The 25,306-nt window shown below is 35.8% G+C and overlaps 1 protein-coding gene across 1 annotated transcript in view; it reads left to right on the top strand.

Annotated features, from left to right (window-relative positions):
• Positions 1–25,306, top strand: part of LOC150095074 (WD repeat-containing protein 44) — a 362,406-nt gene that overhangs the window by 131,196 nt on the left and 205,904 nt on the right. The window contains exons 8-9 of the mRNA XM_090411421.1: positions 1,539–1,631; positions 15,540–15,604. Coding sequence (XP_090267547.1) covers positions 1,539–1,631; positions 15,540–15,604 — 158 coding nt within the window. The remainder of the gene's footprint in view (positions 1–1,538; positions 1,632–15,539; positions 15,605–25,306) is intronic.

The raw sequence follows: 25,306 nt of genomic DNA on the forward strand, positions 1-25,306 counted from the left end.
TTGCTCTTTGCTTGAGTGTGGCTATCCATTGATCAGACATGTTGTTGTTGACGTTTTGGAGGATTTGTAACACACTATGAGAATGACCATAACTATTAATTATATGTAGTTTGACATTTCATCATCTGTGTCGATTTTGCTATTTATTTCTTTCTTAACTCTGATGAGAATCAAGAAAAACTACAAACTTAAATATTGACACTAGTAAGTGTAAAAATACTACTAAACTTTAACTTTGCCCTGAAGATAGCAAAATCCATTGTTGGCCCCTTGTATTAATTAAAGTTTATAATAAAAAATAAAGGTAAAATTAAAAATGTTCTAAGTGAACGTGTTGTACGTTATTATGAAATATTAACATGTAAAATAAAAAAGTTATTAGCACATATGTTTCTTACTTGTTTCAAGGACATCATCAATGAGAGAATAAACAATTGCTTAAGAATGTTCAAAACTGGTGTCAGGTAGCACGTGTTTACTGCTTTTGTCTGAAGCACAGCTGAGTAAACAGAAGAACGCTTTAGAGCTCAACGAAAACAATGATTAATTTAGTTTTAGAGATTTGGGAATTACGTGCCAATCCCAAAATTTTGAGATTGGTATGCAGTTAAACCTGTTGGGATTCTAGTGGTGTTGAAGAGTTTCATGGAACAGGCATTCAAATTGAAGTCTATCTGAGTTCAGAATCTTGTTTCACTTCTAAAGAACACTATGTCGGTGCCATGGTAAGCAAGGCCAGGCTTATTCAAAATATTTTATATAGTGGGCCATTTGTGGAATTTAATGTCTGACCTTCCATACTATACCACTGTAATGTGCACCTTAATCTCAAAGAATCTGTGAGATTAAGGTACATGTGATTTTGAAATTCCTGAAGACTTTTTTGACAACTTGGTTGTAATCGAGTTGATCTATGAATGAGAGAAAACTTTTCAGTATCATTCATTCACAACATCTTGTGTGAATAGAAATCCGGTAAAAGTTCTCTCATTATTCTTCTGGAATGTGAATAGCAAGAAACCAGAATTCTTGGGTTAATTCTTATTATTCATTAATGAAGTGATGGCTTGATCTCCTAATTTTGATATAATCTCCAGCTTCTGAAGACTGAAGTAAGATTGGGTACTTCTGAGAAAGCAGAACTATTTGTTTCTTATTCAGCTGTAAACTTGATTTTGTGATGTGTTGTGTGATTAATTTTGAAATATTTGATTGGAGTTTGGTCATAATGTCAGTGTACTTTTTCATCTTTTTTTTTTTTCTCCAAATAACTCGCTCATAAAAAGTTGGAAATCTAATGCTAAAGATTAATCTGGTAATCCTGTTCAAAGTAAAATTTGTATTTTTCAAACTACTTTAGACACTAATGATGAAAATGATTCCATCCCCACCCCTCCTTTTCTGAGAATTTGGTGTTATAGTATTTTTTAATTACTGTAATTACTCCAAATTCAAGATGTATTTTATGAAAAAAAATTTTTTTTATTATGACTATAAAAGAAACAAATCACGATACCATGTTATTATTCTCTTTCCAGTACCTCTACCTTAGAAAAAGAAACCGATGATGAAAGTGTAGATCTCAAGAAGTCATCAACACGAGATTTGAGTGATGGTATCCGGAAAAAAACGTAAGTATATTAGCTGTTTGATTTAAGATTTAGAGAAACTTAACAGAAATTATTGTGACTGAATACCCTCATATAAGAATAGGAAAGTCTAACTTAAATGATTTGATTCTAAGTTGATTTCAAATCTATCTCCTTTCAGTACCCTTTGAGAAAAAAAAATTTCCACAGCTAAGTGGGGCTGGTACAAGATATCTTTAACATTCTTGCCATTTTAATAATTGATGGCAGTGTATGACATACCAGTGTACCTTTTCATGATCATTTTATTTATTTATTTTTATTTTTTTTCAAATAACTCACCCATAACAAGTTGCAAACTTAGTGCTAAAGAAAGCAAAATTATTAGTTTAAAATAAAAGATAAAAATAATGAAGAAAAATACTATATATATATATATGTATGTATGTATGTATATATTTATTTTAAAAAATAGATATTTAATGACTTTAAGCCGAAAAAAAATATTAAGTTTTAATGAATATAATACAACTAGTTTCAGCCTTCTTCAGGTATCCACTAAAGGTAAAACACAATAATAAAAATTGGAGTTACAAAAATACTGAAAATTACAGGCAAAAATGCAATACATAATTGACATAAAAATGTATTTTTTAAGTTGTTCTATCCAACGCGCGATTGTTTATAGCATGCGTGCTTGTGAGTTCTTGTGAATGCCAGTATTTAACAACTTCAGCATGGCTATCAGGGATGTTATAATTTAAATTGCTGTTCAAATGTTCAGGATTAAGTAGGATTTCTCTGGATTCCACAATTTCCCTTTCAAACTCATCACTGCAGCGAAAAATGTTTTCGGATTTATCCCAGCAAACTGAGTGACTTTGGAGATTGTTATGAGGATTGTTTGAGAAAAGAACATGACTGGATAGTGCATATGCATGTGATCTTTTATAGGAGATGTCTCTCTTATGCTCTTCTATACGTAGTTCAATAGATTTGTTAGTCTGTCCAAAGTAAGGAATATTACAATCGCACCATAATTTGTAAACACCTGGATATTTTAGGTTAGGATATAATAGGGTTCGGATGGCTTATAAGAGAACGGATTTTAGGAAGTGTAGTGAAAAACATCCTGATGTTTGTATTTTTTAAGAACTTTAGCCAATTTATTGGAGACTGAACTGATGTATGGAATGGAGATCCTACCTTTAAAATTAGTAGTTTCTGTAGTACACTGCCTAGGAGGATCCAGAAGAAATTTCTTAATCGTTTTTTTTAGAATATTCATTTTGTTTAAAGATAAGAGAAAGGTGATTGATTTCTTTTTGGAGCTCATTTGGTTCATTTAAAAGACAGCGTACTCTGTGTCATAAGGTAGAAATAGTTCCGAGCTTTTGAGGTGGAAAGTGATGAGATTGACAGTGCAGATATCTATTAGTATGAATGGGTTTTCTGTATATAGAGATTTTAAATCTATCAGAGCATCGTGTAAGAATTACATCCAGGAACAGAATGCAGTTATTTCGTTCTAGTTCAGCAGTGAATTTTATATTAGAATGCTGGTTGTTAGGATGATGACGAAAATCCATGAGAGATGTGTGCCCGTGACTCCATATTGTAAAAATGTCGTCGACATAACGCCTCCTAAGTTTCGGCTTAAGTGAGAAGGATGATATGACTTTCGTTGCAAAATCTTCTAGGAAAATGTTTGCTAGAACTGGGGATAAAGGGTTGCCCATTGCTAGGCCTTGGTTTTGTTTGTAAATGGAGTCCTTATATCTGAAGTAGCCAGATTGAATACAATGCTTTAATAAAGCAAATAACTTTTTAGACAATTTTTCCTTTAGTAATGTTAATACCTCCTCAGTAGGAATTGGAGAAACACTTGAGGTATTCTGCAAGATATCTAGAAAGCTTATAAGTAGGACCATCAATTCCTCCCACAATTGGGCGAAGAGGGGTGTTTTCCTTGTGGATCCCATAAATGCGTGGTATAAGAGGGTGTAGAGAGCATAAAGAAAGGCGAATATTGTGAGGAAGTTCACTAGTAGTCTTTAACAGATCATTTGTGCGGTTTTGTAGTTCCCTTGTTGAATCATCTTGAAGAATTGAATATGTATTATTGTCTTCAAGCAATTGGAGCATTTTATTGCGGTAATCTTCAGAGTTGAGGACGACTGGCATTGCCTTTATCAGCAGGTAAAATAATGATGTTTTTGTTCTTATTGAGATTCTTTAATGCCTGTCTTTCGGCAGGAGAAAAATGATCTTTTGGAGGTTTAGCATTATTGATAATGAAGATGGATTCAATACGGAGAAGTTTTGCCAAATGATTAGGAATAAGTGAACTGGCTTTTTCTATTTTTGTAAGTAGAAATTCTTTTGGAATAAACTTTGGTGAGGGAATGAAATTTAGACCTTTTCTTAGAATATCTTTTTCTGCAACTGTTAAAACATATGACGAATTGTTTACTACAACTTTGTCAGGATTAATACAGAACACATCTGTTCCTTTAGTAGAAACAGATGTGTTCTGTACTCTCTTAAGGAGGTTTAGCATTATCAATAATGCTAAACCTCCAACAAATAATCTTTCTCCTGCTGAAAGACAGGCCTTAAAGAATCTTAATAAGAACAAAAACATCATTATTTTACCTGCAGATAAAGGCAATGCCACAGTCGTCCTCAACTCTGAAGATTACCGCAATAAAATGCTCCAATTGCTTGAAGACAATAATACATATTCAGTTCTTCAGATGATCCAACAAGGGAACTACAAAACCGCACAAATAATCTGTTAAAGACTACTAGTGAACTTCCTCACAATATTCGCCTTTCTTTACGCTCTCTACACCCTCTTATACCACGCATTTATGGAGGTCCGAAGATCCACAAATAAAATGCCCCTCTTCGCCCAATTGTGGAAGGACTTGATGGTCCTACTTATAAGCTTTCTACATATCTTGCAGAATACCTCAAGTGTTTCTCCAATAAATCTTCATCGTTCATCAAAAACACCACACATTTCGTTTCTCATATAAAAAATATTTCCATCAGCGAAAATGATATCATAGCAAGTTTTGACATTATCTCATTATTTACTAACGTCCCTACTGAGGAAGTATTAACATTACTAAAGGAAAAATTGTCTAAAAAGTTATTTGCTTTATTAAAGCACTGTATTCAATCTGGCTACTTCAGATATAGGGACTCCATTTACAAACAAAACCAAGGCCTATCAATGGGCAACCCTTTATCCCCAGTTCTAGCAAACATTTTCCTAGAAGATTTTGAAACGAAAGCCATATCATCTTTCTCACTTAAGCCGAAACTTTGGAGGCGTTATGTCGACGACATTTTTATAATATGGAGTCACGGGCACACATCTCTCATGGATTTGCCTCATCTTCTTAACAACCAGCATTCTAATATAAAATTCATTGTTGAACTAGAACGAAATAACTGCCTTCCATTCCTGGATGTAATTCGTACGCGATGCTCTGATAGATTTAAAATCTCTATATACAGAAAACCCACTCATACTAATAGATATCTGCACTGTCAATCTCATCACTTTCCACCTCAAAAGCTCGGAACTATTTCTACCTTATGACACAGAGCACACTGTCTTTTAAATGAACCAGATGAGCTCCAAAAAGAAATTAATCACCTTTCTCTTATCTTTAAACAAAATGAATATTCTAAAAAAACGATTAAGAAATTTCTTCTGGATCCTCCTAGGCAGTGTACTACGGAAACTACTGATTTTAAAGGTAGCATCTCAATACCTTACATTAGTTCAGTCTCCAATAAATTGGCTAAAGACCTTAAAAAATACAACATCAGGACGTTTTTCACTACACTTCCTAAAATCCGTTCTCTTATAAGCCATCCAAACCCTATTATATCCTAACCTAAAATATCCAGGTGTTTATAAATTATAGTGCAATTGTAATATTCCTTATTTTGGACAGACTAGCAAATCTATTGAACTACGTATAGAAGAGCATAAGAGAGACATCTCCTATAAAAGATCACATGCATATGCACTATCCAGTCATGTTCTTTTCTCAAACAATCCTCATAACGATCTCCAAAGTCACTCAGTTTGCTGAGATAAATCCGAAAACATTTTTCGCTGCAGTGATGAGTTTGAAAGGAAATTGTGGAATCTAGAGAAATCCTACTTAATCCTGAACATTTGAACAGCAATTTAAGTTACATCCCTGATAGCCATGCTGCAGTTGTTCAATACTGGCGTTCACGAGAACTCACAAACACGCACGCTATAAACAATGGCGCGTTGGATAGAACAACTTAAAAAATACAACGTTTTTATGTCAATTATGTATTGCATTTTTGCCTGTAATTTTCAGTTTTTTGTAACTTCAATTTTTATTACTATTGTTTTACCTTTAGTGGATACCTGAAGAAGGCTGACACTAGTTGTATTATTTTCATTAAAACTTAATATTTTATCTCAGTTTAAAGTCATTAAATATCTATTTTTTGTAGAAGACTCATTGTGGGAGTGCCAAAATATCCGGGATATCTAGCTGATCTGCCAACCCAATCCACTCATTCACCTCTTTCTTCTGAATCAGTCCTATAAAACTTTTATTAACTTAAATGTTTCTGTCATATCCCTTTTTTGCTTATCAACCATTTGTACCCTACATTTCGATCTATTATCATAGGGAGCATTTCACAGATGACTCATCTTGTTCATTCACCTCTGGTTCCTCTGCCACTTCCTCATCCCTGAGAAACACAATAATCCAGAAGTTCCTTATCTCTATTTGTTAGTGTGTTCTTCAGTAACCTAGATTCATCATTCCATAGTTTCATCATTTTCCTGGGGTGAAATTCCATCAATATGATGCACAGCTTGTGATCTTTTTATTCCAAAACGCACGACTGCACTTTTGTACATTAAAATGGTACTTGTTATCTTTTTCTCAAACTGTTGTCCTATCCAGTTTTGCTGCAAACAACTGAATATTTACTTTCAAATTATTTCCCATATCATTAATGTACAAATTAAATAGCAGTGACATAAGCACAGAGCCTTGTACCTCTAGTCACCTACTTTCTCTTAGATTCTGCTCCTCTGTGTACTACTTTTAGCTATCTGTCAGTAAACTTCAGCCACCCTTGTATCATATCAAGGGTGGCTGAATTTTCATATCCATCCCTATTTGTTTCAGTTTCAGTAATGGAGTTCCATGCAGTGTCCTATCAAATGCTATTGCAAAATCTATTAATATCGTCATGCAGCCATTCCCTTTATCCACCTCAGCTGTTACTCTATTATAAAAAGTTACTATTTATTTAGCGTATGGCAATCAAGATGCAGTTATAAAAGTACATAAGTCAAAATAAATATATAAAAAGTAAGTGACAAACAATTAGAATAAAACAAAGGCACTTATACTTTCAACAAACCAAACACTTATAGGTTAAGATCAAGTTGTCTGATCCAGTCTATAACAGGCAGTGTCACCTCCAGGAAGTCGTTTCTTTGACCTGTGTATGCACGAAGACTGCACTTAGTAGAGATCGGTGGATTGATTGATTCATGTGCCTGCAGTCGCATTCCGGTGAGGGAATTTTTCCCCACTTGTACAGAGAGCTTGCACATTTTCCATGTCCGGTGCAAATCCTGTTCAGCGTTGTCCATGTCTTTTGGCTGAGTTCCATACCCAAGATGTTGAGACAATGTCTATCAAACCAAGTTTGGAGTTAAGCATTGGTATTGTAGTTGGTCTTTCTCAGGTGTTTAGCTTCACAGAGAGGGGGTTTCTTGATTTCAGTCTGTTGAGCTGTAGCTCTAGTATGTCATTGTGTATAGGCAATTCAGTATTTCTGAGTATTTTTATCATATTCACGTAGTAGAGCATCATGTCTTCATAGGTTTGGTGGTATTATATTACTCAGCATTGGGAGCCAGTAAATAGGAGTTGTTTTTATGGTTCCAGTGATAAGTTGCATTGTGGTGTTAACTATTATAAAAAGTTACTAATTTACTAAGGCATGACCAACCCTTCACAAAGCCATACTGCTCCCATAGAGTAGCATATTCTTATCAATCCATTCCTGAATTCTTTCTTTAACCAACTTTTCTAATACTTCCAGCACTCCTAATATTATTGATAGCTCTGTAATGTGTTATCACAATCTTGGAGACTCCTTAATGCAAAGGAACTATTTTGCCCTATTTCCACTTCCCTGGGACTTTACCATAGCTGATGTTTAAGTTAAACCGCCCAAGTCAAGCATTACCAGTTCCTTTACAAATTCTCATAATATGCAAGTGGTTATCCCATCTAATCCCATGAGCCATATTTACATTGAGATTCTGTAATATTCTAAGTACTTCCAGTTCATAAACCTTTATTTTCACATTTCCTGTCATAGCAGTATCTTGACCAGAATGATACCACTTTACAAAGTGGTCACTCAGTAACTCAACTGTTTCGTGTGTTTCTGTCATCTCACCATTCAGCACTCTTTATAACTATCATTCCATAGTTCTTCTTCCTTATGCACCTAGCAAAAGTACTCTTTGTTATTTCTTGGATCTTGGCTAATTTTTTCTCAATCTGATTTTGCCTTTCTTGCCTAAGCCTTGTGCCAGTCATGAGCTTACTAATTACCTTTCTCCTTATATATATATACCCTCCACATTTTTGAAGCTTCTGTTTAAGTTATAAAAATTATCCAAGAAGATGTTATGATTATGCGAATCATTTTACATTCAGTGCATGAGATAGAAAAAAACCTATCAGAAACATCAACAAAAGAAGTCTGATATTGCTTTCTCTAGAAAACCTTGACTATCCCCTATGCACCATTAACATGTTTCCTTTGCAGATTTGATGATCACTTGCCTTGCAGCTCCACATACACCTTCTCTTAACTGAAAATTCCACATTTTGCAATCTCCCAAGTCAGTACTGCACTCAAGACAAGAACCATTTAACAATGGTATTACAATTTTAATATGCACTTCGCATCCATGATAAACTGGACGTATATATACGTCTTGGCTGGTAGTGTAGTTAATGGTTCTAATCATTTTGTACATCTCCCTAGTTTTATGCTCTCAATAGTACTGTTCTGTATTATTGCACTGGGCTTCTAATCATTTTATCTTGTCCATTCTGACTGCTTTTTTTCACCTCATTACACTTTCTTCTATATTGCTCCTCTATTTGTTCTGATGTATCCCTTCTTATCTTCAACATTCTTTTCTCCTATACTAACTTCAGTGTTTCTTGTCTAATCCATTTCTTCTTGATCTTTTCTTCTTTTGGTACTGTTTCCTGAACTGCATCTTCTATCGTTTTCATTACACCTTTTACTCTTAGTTTTGAATTTTTTTTCTTTTGTCTACACTTTTAAGTTTCTTCTCTAACACTGTTCTGTACCTTCTTCCTATTTCTGCTTCATTTATTCTTGCTGTATCTCTTCGTTTCTGATGATGGGCTTTGTATTTTCTTTTTAATTTCAACTTGATGTTTGCAATCACTAAACCATGATCTGAATCTATATCTGCTCCTCGGAAAGTTCGACACTGATGTTATCCATCTTCTTTTAATCATAATCATATTAATCGTCTTCTGGGTTTTCCTCTCATTTGATTGCTACGTCCATTTTCTACACTCCTTTTTGCTGGAATCTTGTGTTACGGATCATCATTTCGTAGTCCACAGCAAATTCATTTTTTCACCTTGTTCATTTCTTTCTCCGAAACCATATTTTCCCATGGCTCTTTACCAACCATCATTATCTATTCCGCTTTTGGCATTCCAATCTCCTTCAATAATTAGTACATCTTGCTTTGGTATTGTTTCTATTGTCTCTGTCAATGTGGGTGCATATATCTGGACTATTGATATATTAAATGGTTTTGCTTGAAATCTTGCTGCTATGATTCGTTCATTGACTGGTTTGTAGCCTAACAGTGCCTCTCTAGCTCTTTTGTTAAGAAGGAAGCCAACTCCTGCTTCGTGCTTGGTGTCATACCCTGATCATATGACTTCAAATCAATTTATCTATTGTCTCTGTCAGATCATTGTAAAATTAGTCAATATCCTCATTTGTGCTGTCAGATGTGGGTGCATATATCTGGACTATTGATATATTAAATGGTTTTGCTTGAAATCTTGCTGCTATGATTCGTTCATTGACTGGTTTGTAGCCTAACAGTGCCTCTCTAGCTCTTTTGTTAAGAAGGAAGCCAACTCCTGCTTCGTGCTTGGTGTCATACCCTGATCATATGACTTCAAATCAATTTATCTATTGTCTCTGTCAGATCATTGTAAAATTAGTCAATATCCTCATTTGTGCTGTCAGATGTGGGTGCATATATCTGGACTATTGATATATTAAATGGTTTTGCTTGAAATCTTGCTGCTATGATTCGTTCATTGACTGGTTTGTAGCCTAACAGTGCCTCTCTAGCTCTTTTGTTAAGAAGGAAGCCAACTTCTGCTTCATGCTTGGTGTCATACCCTGATCATATGACTTCAAATCCATCTATCTCTCCTGATGATGTCCATCGCATCTCCGCCAGTCCTGGTATATCACACCGATATCTCTTCAATTCCTCGCGAAGTCATTCTAGTTTTCCTGACATCCAAAGTGTCCATACATTCCATGTTCCTATTGATAATAGTTCTGTTAGTTTGTTTCCTTACGGTATCCCACTTTTTGATCCGACCTCGATTGCTCGATTGGTATCGCAGGCCTTGTTGATCCGGGCAACGTCCAAGCCAGCATGTTGTACCTGTTGATCATATAGGCATCAGATAACAATCCTGTTTTTTTTTTATGGTCAGAGCATCGACACTCATCTGACCGACCCTCCTTTATTCAGGCTTGGGATTGGCATGAGACCCCTAAGGATTCCATGGCGGCTTTTTGCTTTGCTTCCTGGCAAATCAGAATTAACTTACCACAGATTATTCAGTGCCTTAAAGGGCTTACATTCATCATTAGATCCCGAAACATTAATTCATCCCGAATATAGATCCCGAAACATTGACTTCGAGAAAGCAACTATCAACGCTTTTTCTAACATATTTACATCAATAACTATAACAAGTTGCTTATTTCATATGGCACAAAATCTTTATCGCAAAATTGTTGCCATTGATTTAAAATTACACTATCAAACAGATGCTGAATTCAATACAAAAATTAAATGCTTCACAGCATTAGCATTTCTTCTAATGAACGATGTTACTAATTAATTTGTTGAATTGACGATCTGCAGCAAAAAGTTAATTACGCAGCATCTCTTTTAAATTGCACAATTTTTAAATGATTTCATTATGTTATGCATCACTGACATTCACCTTAATAAAGATTTGCCTTTTTAATGATTTTATAATACCCTTTAGCATCCATTGATTATTTACAAAATTTTCCTAGAACCCATTCCTTGCACTCCACCTTGCCTGTAACAGCAATAAACTAATTTTGCTCTGTGTGCCTCTAACACCAGATTGCTTCAAATGAACTGCCATCCACATGCCTGTTTCCTACTCTTTTTGGCTGCAATTCATCTTCTATCATCACCCCCACCAATCCTATCTTCTCTATTCCTCCTGATAATACTATAAACCCCTTGCATTATTATTAGTTTCTAATCACATTATTAGTTCTAGGTTGTTACCATAATATGATTATAATACCAAGTTAAGGAGGGCTATGGTAGCAAATGATTCAATCTATGCCAAAACTTATGCCTATTTCATATGAAATAGGTGTGAGTTTTTGGCTGTGTGGCGTAAGTTTGACAATAGAAAAATTCGTAAAATGATCTGCACTTGAAGAATGGATTTGGCATCATGGGCCTGGAGAAATTACTTATTGGGGTAAGACCTAAGAAAGTAAATCATCATGGAAGGAATGGTGTATATGTGTGTGTGTGTGTGTGTGTGTGTGTGTGTGTGTGTGTGTGTGTGAGAGAGAGAGAGAGAGAGAGAGAGAGTTAAGCTGTGTCATGCAAATTTGATAATGATATGAAAATTAGTAATCATGATTGTGTATCTGGCAGAGGGATGGAAATGTATTCATTGTGACTTTTTGATGTATCCGGGAAAAAAGAAGTTGGGAAAAAAAAGTTGCCTAACTGGGCCAATCAGACTATAGATGTAAGTATAATAAAAATTCAGGGTAACTTCTTACATCTATAAACAAATGCTAGGAGCATTCATAAAGGGATTAAGTTTGTTGCGTTGGTGATTATGTTATGGCCTAAGATTGTTGGCATTAGTGAAACCTGGCTGTCAGTCAGATGTTGCAACTGGGATCAAGTGTAAAAGGTATAGTATTTTTAGGAAGGACAGAACGGATAGAATAATGGGGAGGTAGTTGCTAATGATATCTATCCAATGATTTGAGTCCAGTTAAGATAGAAATGCATGAAAGTAATAATAATAATATCTTATCTGGTGTGAAGGAAAAGCTAACATGATGAAATATATAGTGGTGGTGGTGGTGTTGCTAAAGATCTGTTGGTTGAATTGCTAGGGATGATGAAGTACAGCACCAAATTACCCTGATGGATACTAAATGAATAATCATTAAGCAACTTAAATTATCTTATTGATGGGCAGCAGAGAACACTCATGGTAAAAATGGAGAATTTATTGAGCTGTTGTGATACAACTTCCTCAATGAATATGTGAAAGAAGAAACTAGAGGTCGAAGAGTGTTAGATTGAATCATAGCATCAGAAGGAGTTTAGTACCTTTTTTGCTACCAGCTGATGGCAGTGAGGAGTTATGAAATATATAAAGTGCAGTATTGTATGGAAAGCTAAATCAGAATACAAAAAGAAATTGGCTGTACAGGCTAATGACAATCCAAAAGAATTTTATCATTCTATGCAAGTAAAAAAAAAAAAAAATGAATGTGGGAGAATAACTTTTCTGAATGCCGATAAGAAGCTGTTGAGATTATTTAAATAATGAGTACTCACTTCATAGCCTTATCAACCAGGTATATCTATCATATGAGCATGAGGTTCAAGAGAGCTGCATAACCTGGATAAGAATTCAGCGATAGGGACGGAGGGGATATAGCACATACGCTGAAGGAAGGTTCAGCCAAATTCACTAAGCCTTTGACAGGTTTGTATAAGTTGAGTCTCAGTTCAGGAAAAATCTTACAGGAATGGAAAGAATGTATGAAGTTCCATTGTACAAGGGTGGTGCAAGCACTGATGTGCCTAACTACTCGCCTATCAGTATCTCTGGAGTGGTGGTGAAGATGTTATTAGAGAAGTTGGTAAGAATTTGTATACAGTAATGGGTTGACTGACCTTGCAAGCAGCAGCATGGATTTATTATAGGGAGGTCGTGTTTTAGCAATTTCTTGTATTTTATAATAAGCTGAGTTGGATAAAGGGAATGGATGCACTGCTTCAATATAGGCATGTAAGCTGTCATGTTTGAAAAAAATTGAAGACAGAAACTTTTGTGAAGTAAATTTATTAGATGTAAAAAAATTTCACCTAAGTATCAAAGGCATCTTCAGTATGTTAGTAGTGAAACACAAAATAAAATGCAATAAAGAATCCATTTTAAAAGTGCCACTGTAGCATAAATATGACAACAGTGAGTCAGTAAATTCCTAATTAAAAATAAAAAATAAATTAAGATAATAATCAGGAATTTACATAAGATTGATACAGTAATATTTCCCATAAAAGGGGTGATTGAACACATACTGATCATTACATCCATTTCCAATCAAAATGTTACCATTATGACCTTCTACACCAAGAATTATATCAAATTTGCTCACTTTAGAGTCTTTTTATCAAGAAAACCTTTAATAGCTTTAGGCCACCAGTCTCTATATCTCCTGTAGGTATCGCTTGGATTTCACTTCCATATATTCAAGGAATTTCTGAACGTATTGCCAAAGTTCTAAGACTTCTTAATGTCACAGTATCCTTTCATCCTGTCCAGAAGATTTCTACCTTCCTTTCCTCACCTAAAGACGGACTTTCTCCATTCATCTTTTCAGGATGAATGGAGAAAGTTATCCCTTGCTCCTGTGGTTTGTCTTACTTTGAGCAGTCTGGCAGATCTACTGCTGTCCATTGTGAGACACACAAATCATATATCCATTATCTTGAACCTGACCAGTCTGGCCTAGAAGAACATATACCATCTTGACTAAACATAGGATTCTTTGGAAGAAAACTAAACTTTTACATACAGAAAAGTTTTAGAACTGTTATAGAAGGAGTTGTGAGGCCTTTCCACACTGTCCAAGCTTAAACAGATCTGTCTAAGCCCAGTCAATGATGGCCTTCAGTTATCCTCTTTATGGGAAATATTATTGTATCCATCTTATGTAAATTTCTGATTATTATCTTATTATATTAATTTGTTTTTATTTTTAATTATGAATTTACTGCCCATCTGATGTCTTACTTATGCTGTAGTGGTGCTTTTAAAATTGATTCTTTTATTGCATTTTATTTTGTGTTTCACTGTTAATGTATTAAATATGCCTTTTTTTTTATACTTAGGTGAAAATTTTACATCTAATAAATTTACTTCTTGTAAGTCTAAGTTGCCATCTTTAATTTTTTACAAATGGATACACTCTGATACTCTTGGAGTTTGTTAAGACATTTAATATAATACCACTTGCATAAACTGGAGAATAGGGAATTGGTTTATAAACTATTGACTTGGATAAGGCTGATGGAAACACTATATTCACAGGTTTGCACCCATCATATAATAAGGTAACCAGTGGTGTTCCCCAAAGTCCTTGGACTACATTGTCATTCAATCTATACATAAATGATATTGGGAAGGATCTGATAGGAGATGTTTAATGGTTTACTGATGATGATGCAAAGATAGGCACCAGTCAATTAAATTTATCTGTCACCTAAAAGCAACTAGACATGTTGGATAGAACTATTGAACAATTTAGAAATCTTTGAACAACTTCGTATATTAATTCAGCTCCAAAGCTTTTTGAGTTGAAAACAGATTTCATTAAAATAGTCAAGAATTGCAGAAATATATTTTAAGGTTAGCATTAGCCTCTGGCATATACTTTTTTCTTTTAGTAGTGGAATTTGTATTCCACAATTTGGGAGACTAATTTGGGACATTGAAACTAATAAGGGAGGGATATTGGGAGATTTTTCAAAAGGTAGAACAAGTGAAAGGACAAGGGAGCAAGCCCTGAAAGTTGCACAAATGATGGATGAGAGTAGGAGAAGTGCATGAAATGCATTGCCTAAGAAATTGGTGAGGGTGCAGATAGTGAATGAATTTTAGGAGGGATACAATAGATATTATAATTCAGGACTGACTTTTATTCCAAGTTTGCTGTCAAAAGTAGTGGGATTTAATCCCACTACTTAATTTACATCAGTTTATAGATCAAGTAAGTCAACTTTTTTAACTTATCCTTATTCGTTTAGTATTCAAGTGATATCTACTAATTATGAACCTCAGAGGAAGATGAAGATTTAATATGGCGATAATCATTCCATCTGAATTTCCTAAAAATATATTTAGATTAAATTAAACTGTTGGGATTAGATTGAACCATCCTGGATTTTGATAAATTTAATAACTATTTGTTTTTTATATATCTACATACCAGTAGTATCTGCTGGATTTTTCTAAGAGGATCCATGGGATGGTGTGGTTTACTTAATGGGATGAGTTGGGTTTTTAAACTTATCTTTTTGCAACAAAATCTGCTGAAATTGAACTGATAAATTGATACTCCATCCATCATTTTCAATCTACTTATTTTCTCATAGTAACATGTATCTTTCTAAAAGGTAAGAAGGGGAGCAATACCCATGGATCTTCTTATGTATGTTCCACTGCTACATGCATATATAGATATATTTGTTTAATAATTGCAGTCTTTATTATTTAATATTTTCAGTAGGACAAAATTGAAGCATATATTAGATAAAACAGTAAATAAGATCAAAACAGTAGCTGATGAAGGCAAGTATTGTTTAAGATAGTTTTTTTTTAATTTCATTTTAATTAAAAGCCAAGGCATCTCAAATATTCACAATGTATGCTAATGCCAGGTGTTGAAAAACAGTTATTTGTGCAGCTTAATTAGTATTCTGATTAGATTAATCTATTACCATCTCAGAGTAGCTCTACCTATACATTCTGGAATATTCATAATGCCATGTTCTGTTCAGGTATCTTTATGTTTTAAGGCATCTGTTCACCCCTCTTAATTTTTCTCAGAAATTTTATGTACGTGGTCTTCAATAAGGCACAGACTAGAGGGGTGATGAGTGTAATGAGGAAGGAGAAATTGTCATATGAAAGGAGATTGGCTGAAGCAGCAAAGCACAATCCTAGCAATTTCTAGTTATGCTTCTAATAGAAGACAGGGTAAATAGGAATACTTACTTCAGTTGCTGCAGAAGGAACATGAATCACATCTGCAGATGTAATTGAAATGTTCAATGAGTATTAGTGAATTTCATGTAGTAGGTAGTGTTGAATAACAATAGAAGGAGAGAAGACTGACAGTTCAGGAATGGGAAGTGATTATAATTTTAATTAACCTTGATGTTAACAAGGTCCTAAGACTGCATGGGATATCACCATATATGTTAAGGGAATGTGCAAAACAGCTGGTAGTGCCCTTTACTTGGTTACTCAACAAAAGTCTGACAACATGAACTCCCAGAAGAGTGGAAAGAAGAAAAAATAGTGCTACTGTACAAGGGAGAGAGTTGAAGTCAGTGGTGACCAACTATAGACTAAGGTATATATTAGCTGTAGTGGTAAATGTGCTAACAACAATACAAATCTAGATTGCCCAGAATGGAAATCTTTTGAGAGAGCAGCATGGGTTGGTTAAAAGGAGCTATTACTTCAGTAACTTTGCATTTTATAATAGGGTAACAATTATGTATTGGATAGAGGAAATTGTTATAAAGTGATTTTTCTGAATTTTGCAAAAGATAGTATTACATGATAAACTACTGCTGAAATTGAATAGGACCACGATGAATGGTTAACTGGTAGCTTGGTTAAAAGGTGACTGATAGGAGCTGGCAAGTTATTAATACACTGTTACTGTTATTTCATTTGTATATCAGTGATATAGTTCAAGGTTTGAGAACAGATATTCATTTGTTTACTGAAGATGCTAAGTTAGGAACAGCCATGTCAGTAAGTCCTGACAAGATGATGTTACAAGAGGGTTTTAATAACTTGGTGCTTTGGGCTGAATAGAATGGGGATGCTGCTTCACTGTAGCTAAGTGTGAAGTCATGAAAAGATGAAATGAGGTTCATTTCATCATTTCACAGAAGATGAAATGAGGTTCGTCATATTGGAGAAACTTTGTTCCAGGAAGTAGGAGGTAGGGATCTGGGAATCTTGGTAGATATGGAACTGGAGTTCTGAGGACACATCACAAAAAATTGTGAAGGTTATCCAGAAAATTGCTGCTATAATGGGAAAAACCTTGACAAGTTCTGATAAGAGGTGAATAACTGTCTCAAGCTCTGGAATGAAAGAGGATTAAGGGAATGTGATCTTCCAGAGCTTGATAGATAGGAGAAGAGGTGATATGATTGAGTTAATATCAGATAGTCTAATTGATGAGAGGAGAAAGAGATCATCCCTGGAAACTGTATATGAGAGAGATTTTTCTGTGGCGAGTGGAATTAGGAAATACTTTGCAAGAGTTGGTGGTGAATGCTCCAATACTCAATTTTGAAAACAAGGTACAGTGATTGTACTCTGTGAGTTAGTATCACCACCTCTCGGTCTGACTCCCACTGATGAGACCTCAATAAGGGTCGAAACTGTTCTGGTGTTATATCTTCCTTTTTATCGGGTTCCTTGTTTGTTATTATTATTAATTTTATCTTGTCCTTGTGTTAATCGATTTACTTTAATTCTGACTTAGACTGACTACCTTCAAAATCCTATCTTAACACAAGCTTTTGGTGCTAAACTCGGAAGGATATCTAACAATTTGGCCGAATACTTAGAGTAACCACGTGTATTGAACTCTCAGACAAAGGGCCTATGTCTTTGTTGGAGACAAATCCAGTATCTGATGGAGTTGTTTCCCCGTCAGATACTGGAAAAATTTATTTGTTCTGCTGCACCAGCCAATATCCTTAGGTTGGGAGGAATCCTTAACCATGGAACTTCTCTCAGAAATTATACAGAGGTGATTATCCTGACACTTATCCTTCAGCACCTAATTATCTGAACTGATTACACTCAATGATGCTTGCAGTTGTGGCCTATATATTCAATTATACCCCGCATTAGGTTCCGAATTTTATGAGTGATGAGTTGAATTCAGGCACAGGCTATTTTTAGGTTAAAACATAAAGCACATTTTATTAAGATCACTAACTTGTACATAGTTACATTCATTCTCACTATTAGATTAAAGTCAGACTCAGGTGAGGAGCTATTATTAATATTATAACTTAATTGGAAATCTAACATAAGCTCCTTCACAATTTCACTCAATTGACTGTACACAATATATACTATCAAACTCTAATCTTCACGAGTTACAAATCATGATTATCACACTCTACCTAATTCACAATCTGAGACAAAGTTACTGATAGAGCTGCACCTTTGCAGTTAACGCTAATTACTTAAAGTTCCTTACTAGAATGTCCGTTCGCAATTAATACTTAACTGCAATTCACACTTATTTCACAGCATGCTTCTCTATTAACATAAAGGAGAATAAAATAGTACTTTACCAAGATAGTCCACATTCTGCATACAGTGCTAGGTTCTCCTTCCTTGAAAACTGGGTCAGGAACATCGTAGAATTACCTTTACACATGTGGTCATACATGGCGTTCGTCTCATCTGCCCCTTCAGTATTGCTGGTGATCTGTCCACGCTGGTCTGGTTCCGTTGCTGGTTGTTCTATTCCACATCACCGTCTCAGCAGTCACATACACGGGAACTTCGGCTGCCGATATTGAACATCTACAGGCTATCCTGTATCCATCACGAGGCGATATAGAACCACTCGTCCACGAAGAGCAGATCAAAAACCAAACGGTCAAGACACGAGCAAGGGCGAAAAGCGGCGATCAAAAAAAAAAAAAAGTCCTCTGCAAGTGGAGCAAACCAAACTGTTTTTATTTCGCACCCTTAGTGCCCTCTTTTCTTTGATGAATCTTCACCCGACACTCATCTTCCTTTCCTGCTCGTCCATCCGGGTCACTGCGTCTCCTTAGGTTTGACTCTTCTGCGAATTCGAGTGCGAGCCGCTTTCTGATAATTGACACTGCCACAAGCGTAATGCTCGCCCAAGCACCTTGAACTGTAGATTACATACGTTTCACATAGAACATAATATGGTCGTTACAACTTACTAAACCATAATTCTTTACCCAGAAAACTTGACATAATGGATTTATGCTTTGTATCTTTATTTAAAATATTCATTCTATATACCCCTTTCACAATCAGTATCTATACTAAAGCTTAAGTATATCTTAATTGTTTTCTAATTCTTGTTGAATCCTGAATAAAAATCAAAAAATTATAGAATTTCCCATTCACGATTCAACAAAGGTCTCCCCTTTCTCAAAAAAAATTTTTTTTTCAATAAATTATATTTTTTATTTTTATTTTTTGCTATCCCTTAATTTTCAGAGAAGAATCCCTTCTCCCTTGGCTTTGGTCTCAATTCAACCTTGTGTCTGGGTAAAAATACATATTCAGAGTCGTCCTTAACAGTCTTGTTTATACAAGTTGCATTTTTATGCTCATTGTGCTCTTTCCAAGATATGAACTTGTAACCCTTATTTTTCCTATAAGTTTTCCTACTTTTTCCTTCAAAGCCGACATAGTTGACTCTCAGTGTCCCTTTGAAGATGGTACGCTGTTCATTGTTTGAAATTTCAGTATCTACGGGCATCTTAAATTCATTAGTTGTTCACATCTGGACATTCTTTTTCCTTCGATGAGGAGGTCCCATCTGATTTAGATTGACTTTTGGCCACATGGCTCATATTTTTCTCAATCAATTCTACCTTACTGTCAGACTGGGACTTGTTGTTTATTTGGATGTCTCTTATACTCTGAGCCTGTGACTTCTGATTCGTCCTAGAAAATTTTCTTCTCCCGAGAAAACATACTTTCCTCCTCGAGTAGTCACATGAGAAATTGTACTTCATTAAGAAATCATTTCCCAGAATTAATTTCATGTGTAGGAGAGAGATTCTTGGCAGAACCAAAAACTCATGCCAAACACATGTTGTAATCCAGTAGTTTCACCTTCAATTTCACCAGCTTGGATGCGGGATTTTTTTTGGGGGGGGGGGGGATATTCCTAACAGCTTAACTGGTCTTTTAAGGTGAGTGACACTTTTTCTCGCAAGTGGTTCTAATTCCCGGAAGTAATTTTCAGATATGATGGAAGTTTGGGAACCTGTGTCAACTAACGCCTTGAATTCTTTTCTGCATATTCTTCCCTCTACCAAAATTCGAAGTAATTGTCCCTGATTTGCTTTTTCCTTTCTCCAGGCTTGTTTGGTACAAACGTGTAACCTTGATTTATTTCTGGAGTTTCCCTTTCTACTAAAGCAATTGTGGGCAAGATGCCCAATTTTATTGCAATTGTAGCATCTTGGAGGTTCTCTCCAGTTATTTCTCTCAATATCTCCGTCCGAAGACAAAGGAGATCCTATAGTGTCTCTAACAGATAGGTCTGCCAACCTTTGCATCACTGTATCCAGTTTGTCGAATAATGGTCGCTGCATTCTTTCAACTTCTCTATGTATTAACTCAGTGGTTGTCTCATCTTGGGAGTAAGAATTCTCTGAGTTTTTCGCAGGGGCTGTCTTCAGTTGGTTTAGCACTGCATCGAGGCATTCCATAACAGGCTTTTGTAATCTTTCGACTTTCTGTTTAATCATGGAACGGATCTCACTTTGATCGGGAATGCTATTTGTAGCCTGACAGACTGATTCAACCCTACATTCCTTGTTCCTCCTTTGTGTTTTCTGTTTCTCACCCTCTTCTTTGCATCTTTTCACTGTACCTGGGTCGGTCACTACTATTATCTTTCTCTTCCTTAATTACATTAACAAACTGAAGCAGCTGCAGGTCTGATGCATTGGACTCTGTGGAGTCTTGTTGATGAGTAGGATAAAATTAAATATCACAGTGAGAAAAATGTGTAAAAGTTTTAAAATTAATTAGTCAAGTAGGTTTCAAGACATAAAAGTTGTAACTCAAATGTTTAAATACTCTAATTACTCGAATATAACTCACCCTTGCACACCACTGATTTTATTTTATGAAAAAAGAAATTAAAAATTTTCACATATACCTTGCATACAAAAAAAAAAGTTTAAAACGTATTCACATCAAGATGATAGGTGAACAACACACCCTCCCAAAAGCCACTATGCTGCAGATGCAAGAAAAACAAGTAGTTTTATTGTATCAATAACTAACATAGCGAGACATTTGCAGTCTGTGTAATATATTTCTCAACAAATAGTGCAATTAGAGACAACTGGGATTAAAACAGCACTAACTAATGAATCACATGTCCCCTCCCACAGAAACTATGCTGTATAGACTCAAGCAGAACCACATGTTGCACTGGCAAACACAGTATCTAACTAAAAACTATTGTCCAATTTTTCGATTACATGAAATAACTGTTTGTTTGTTTGGTTGCCTTTGAAATTTTTGATGTCATTAAGACGGATCACAAATGCTAACGTCAAATAAAATTCTACCACGAATTGAAAGATGCAGAAACAGCAATAAAAACGAAGGGCATGAAACTTTGTGTGAGTTGAGCCTGCCTGCACAACACGGAAGCAGTACACAAACGATAATGAGGAGTTCGTCGGAACAATAAATGGGCAAAATACAACCCTGTCATGAACATCTTAGAACTAAGAAATATATTAGTGAATGTTGTTGTGGCAGTTTCAGATATTATGGAATTCAGTTGAAGAGAATTAGCATTTCACCTCAACAATTGTCTGCTTGCTTTGTCATTGGGTTGTTTGATCTTATGTTAATACTGTGCCAATCATATGCACATCTTCATAGCTGCTCGATCTCTACTGGCCTATCATTGCTGTGTGTTTCTTGCATTGCTTTCACTTCTCATTAGTCATTCGTGAGGGATTGTTCATTACATGTCTCAAGTCTTGTAAATTGCTGGTAATTTTTGCTTGAAATAATGGGAAAGAAGATGACGCTATTTGGGTAGATGACTTTGACGACACACGCAAGGAAACCACTCTATGCTGCAAGTAGCAATGGCGAATAGGAGATTCTTGGTAAGTGATACCCATTTTCAATTTTTTCCTTAAAACTTCAGTTTCTGAAAATCCCCACATATATCTCGTACTACAATTTTTTAGCTTTAATTTTTTTTGGGAGGTGTGTGTGTGGAGGGGGGGGGGGAGTGCAAGTTATATTCGAGTCAATATGGTATCATTAGAAAAAAAATGAATGCTTGGAAGAAAAAGGAAACCTTAGACTCAGTGGCAAAAATCTGAAGAAAACATTGATTGATTCACTAATAGAGTATATGGAGAAGTCTTCAAAAGTAGAAAGATTAAATCTTCATGGTGAACTTGAGAAGTTAGAGATGGTCCTAGAAAGATGGAATTATATTAAAAGTTCTGTTAAGTAAGTCAATAGGTCGCTCATAAAACACATAAAAATGTAAGAAAGCTAAGCCTATATAAAAGTAATTTAAAAAAAAAAAAGGGCATTGTTAGACTGATAAGAATATAGAAGATAAATATCATGGATTTTGAAGCTATTGGCACCTGATGGTTTCTGCCTATTTTCACATTTTTTGCTGAATTTCATGCTGCTAAATTTGTTATAGCACTTCGGGTTTATTGCTGATGTAACCCTTAAAATAACCTTTAAAAAAATCTCCATAACCTTCAGGGTTTTTTTTAGTCTAAAGAATCCTGAAGGCTATTGGAGATTTTTTTTTTATATGTGGTTCCCACTCATGAAAGGTCATTAGTAAACCTATAGTGCATTCGTACCATGGATGGGCTAAGGAATTTTTTTTTTTATCAATTATATATACATACATCTTCAAGGCCCACCTTTCCAAATTGGGTTGTAGGGACAACAGCTGCAAGAGGAACTTCCAATGATCACGATCCTCTGCCACCAAGCTCAGGTGTTCTGGTGGGATTCCCAAACGTGACCACCCAGGGTTTTGGATATAATCTATCCAGCGAGTCCTTGGCCTTCCACGTGGCCTCCCACCCTCTGACTTGGCAAAGAGGGCCTGCTGAGGGAGCCTCTTTTGTGGCATTCTGACCAGGTGCCCGTACCAACGTAACTGTGATCTTTCAACACTGAGAAGCAGCGGTTGAGTATTGAGGGTTTCCTGAATTGCAGAGCTTCTGACTGTCGAGTCTTGTCAGTCCCGCAACCCCTCAAAGGAACCTCATTTCAGCCGCTTGGATTCGTGTCTTCATTCTTTCAGTCATTACCCAACTCTCATGACCATAGGTGAGGATGGGGACATAGACTGTATTGAAGACAGCCAACTTTGCCTTCTGGCTTAACTCCCGCTTCAATACTACCAAACAGCCAAGCTCCCGCAATATTGAGCTTGCTAAGCCAATTTGTGTATCTAGCTCTACGTCCCATTTTCCATCATTCGCGAATATGGACCCAAGGTATTTAAACTTCTCCACTTGCCTCATTGGGACTCCACTTACATGTAGAGTGCACTGGGATGGTTGTCTTGAGACCACAAATGTTTCAGTTTTGGCCACACTGATCTTCATTCCGGCATCTGCACAAACAGCTACAAACCTATCCAGGATCCGCTGGAGGTCATCTGTGGAAGAGCTAAGCAAAACTAGGTCATCTGCAAAAAGCAGACGTCCAATGCTACATCTTCCAATTCTGACACACTCACTGCCTCGCCTGTGCCTATCAATCCAGTCCATAAATATTATGAAAAGGAGGGGTGACAGAACACACCCTTGGCGGAAGCCAATGGAGACTGTGAAAGGTTCAGACTTTGTGCTGTTTACCCTGACACAAAACTCTGGGCATTCATGCAGGGACTTGATGGCAGCTAATAGTTGGCCATCCACTCCATACTCCTGTACTACTTGCCAAAACTTATCCCAAGGAACCCGGTCATATGCCTTTTCCAAGTCCACAAAACATGTGTAGACATTCTTGGCATATTCCCAAGATTTCTGAAAGACTTGCCTTAAAGTGAAGATTTGGTCAGTTGTGCTTCTACCAGGACGAAGCCACATTGTTCTTCCTGGAACTTTGACTCAACTATGTTCCTGCCCCATCTTTCCAAGCACCTAGTGTACACTTTCTCAGGCAGGCTGAGCAGAGAGATGCCACTATAGTTACTGCAATCCTTCTGGTCTCCCTTCTTGAAGACTGGTATTATTATGCCTGTCTGCCATTGCTTTGGTGTTCGCCCAGATATCCAAGCAGCCTGGCACACTCGAGTCAGCCAGAGAACATCGTCTCGATTTAAAGCTTTTAGCATTTCAGGCCGAAATTTCCTACTCTGTTTAAATTTCCCGAGGGATCAGCTTTTCCTTTTTATTTATGTCAGATTATTTCTCTAATGATTTGAAAAATCTCTCCTTTACTTTCCTAGTAGAACTGTCTCTTTCTCTCTCTCGGTCCATTTAAGCACAAAAGTCTTATTCTTCACATCGATCTATTTAAAATTGACTGGGCCAAGTGGTTTATCTTCATGTTTAGTGTCAGATTTAATTATTTAATTCCTTCCTTTCCCTGATCACTAATGTCTGAATATAACATTGCGGGAATTATTATATAACACAATATCACCTGTTTGTTTTCTTCGTCTTAATATCCACAGTTATGTCAGTATGGTACTTCGGTATTTGTCAGTTCCACTTCGTGTTCATATTCCTTTATCATGAATTTATGTTCATACTCCTCTACTTATCTTCAGTTCTGCTAATGCTGAGTTTTGAGTTTGTTCCAACAGCTGACTTTACACTGCTCACCCTCATTCCTTGACAAGAACAGCGAGGACTTGTTTAATCAGTCCACTGCTTGGTCAGCATAACATTGCATCATGTCCAAAAGTTTTTATGTTTGGTTTGGTAGGCTAAAATCTCCATGCAGGATAGGAAAATGAATGGAATAATATCTTCTTCATGTATGATACAAATTTATGGTTTCAGAAGATGGAAATCTAGTCTGAATAATGAGTAATTCACGTTTATAACAGTTACAAATTTTATGCAATTAATGCGGGATTTGTGACACTTAAATTACTTACATAGAAGAGGTGTGTGTGTGTATATATTTATATATATATATATATTAGCAAATGCTTACTTATTACTTCCTCAAAACACTTTGGAAATTGGGAAAATCTTATTTTTCAGCCATGATACAGTCAAAATAATTTAAAAGGGTTATTACAAAAAAGAAAAAACTAAGACCAAGAAGTAAACTTGCACCATTAAGAAGAATAAGTAGTGTAATTGTTTTCAATGTGAATATTGTTGGTCATTCCGCAGATATCATAGTAACGGTAAACAACTTGTTCCTGTTACTTGCTTAACATTATCACTTCAGGTGAATCAGTAGTCAATCAAATTATTTCTTCTCTCTCTCTCTAGAGATCCTGGTTCCACACTAAGCTCTCTTTGC

Source organism: Typopeltis vanoorti, chromosome 21, assembly GCF_054136105.1.
Source record: "Typopeltis vanoorti isolate ZY-2024b chromosome 21, IOZ_Tvanoo_1.0, whole genome shotgun sequence".
Taxonomy (NCBI): Eukaryota; Metazoa; Arthropoda; class Arachnida; order Uropygi; family Thelyphonidae; genus Typopeltis; species Typopeltis vanoorti.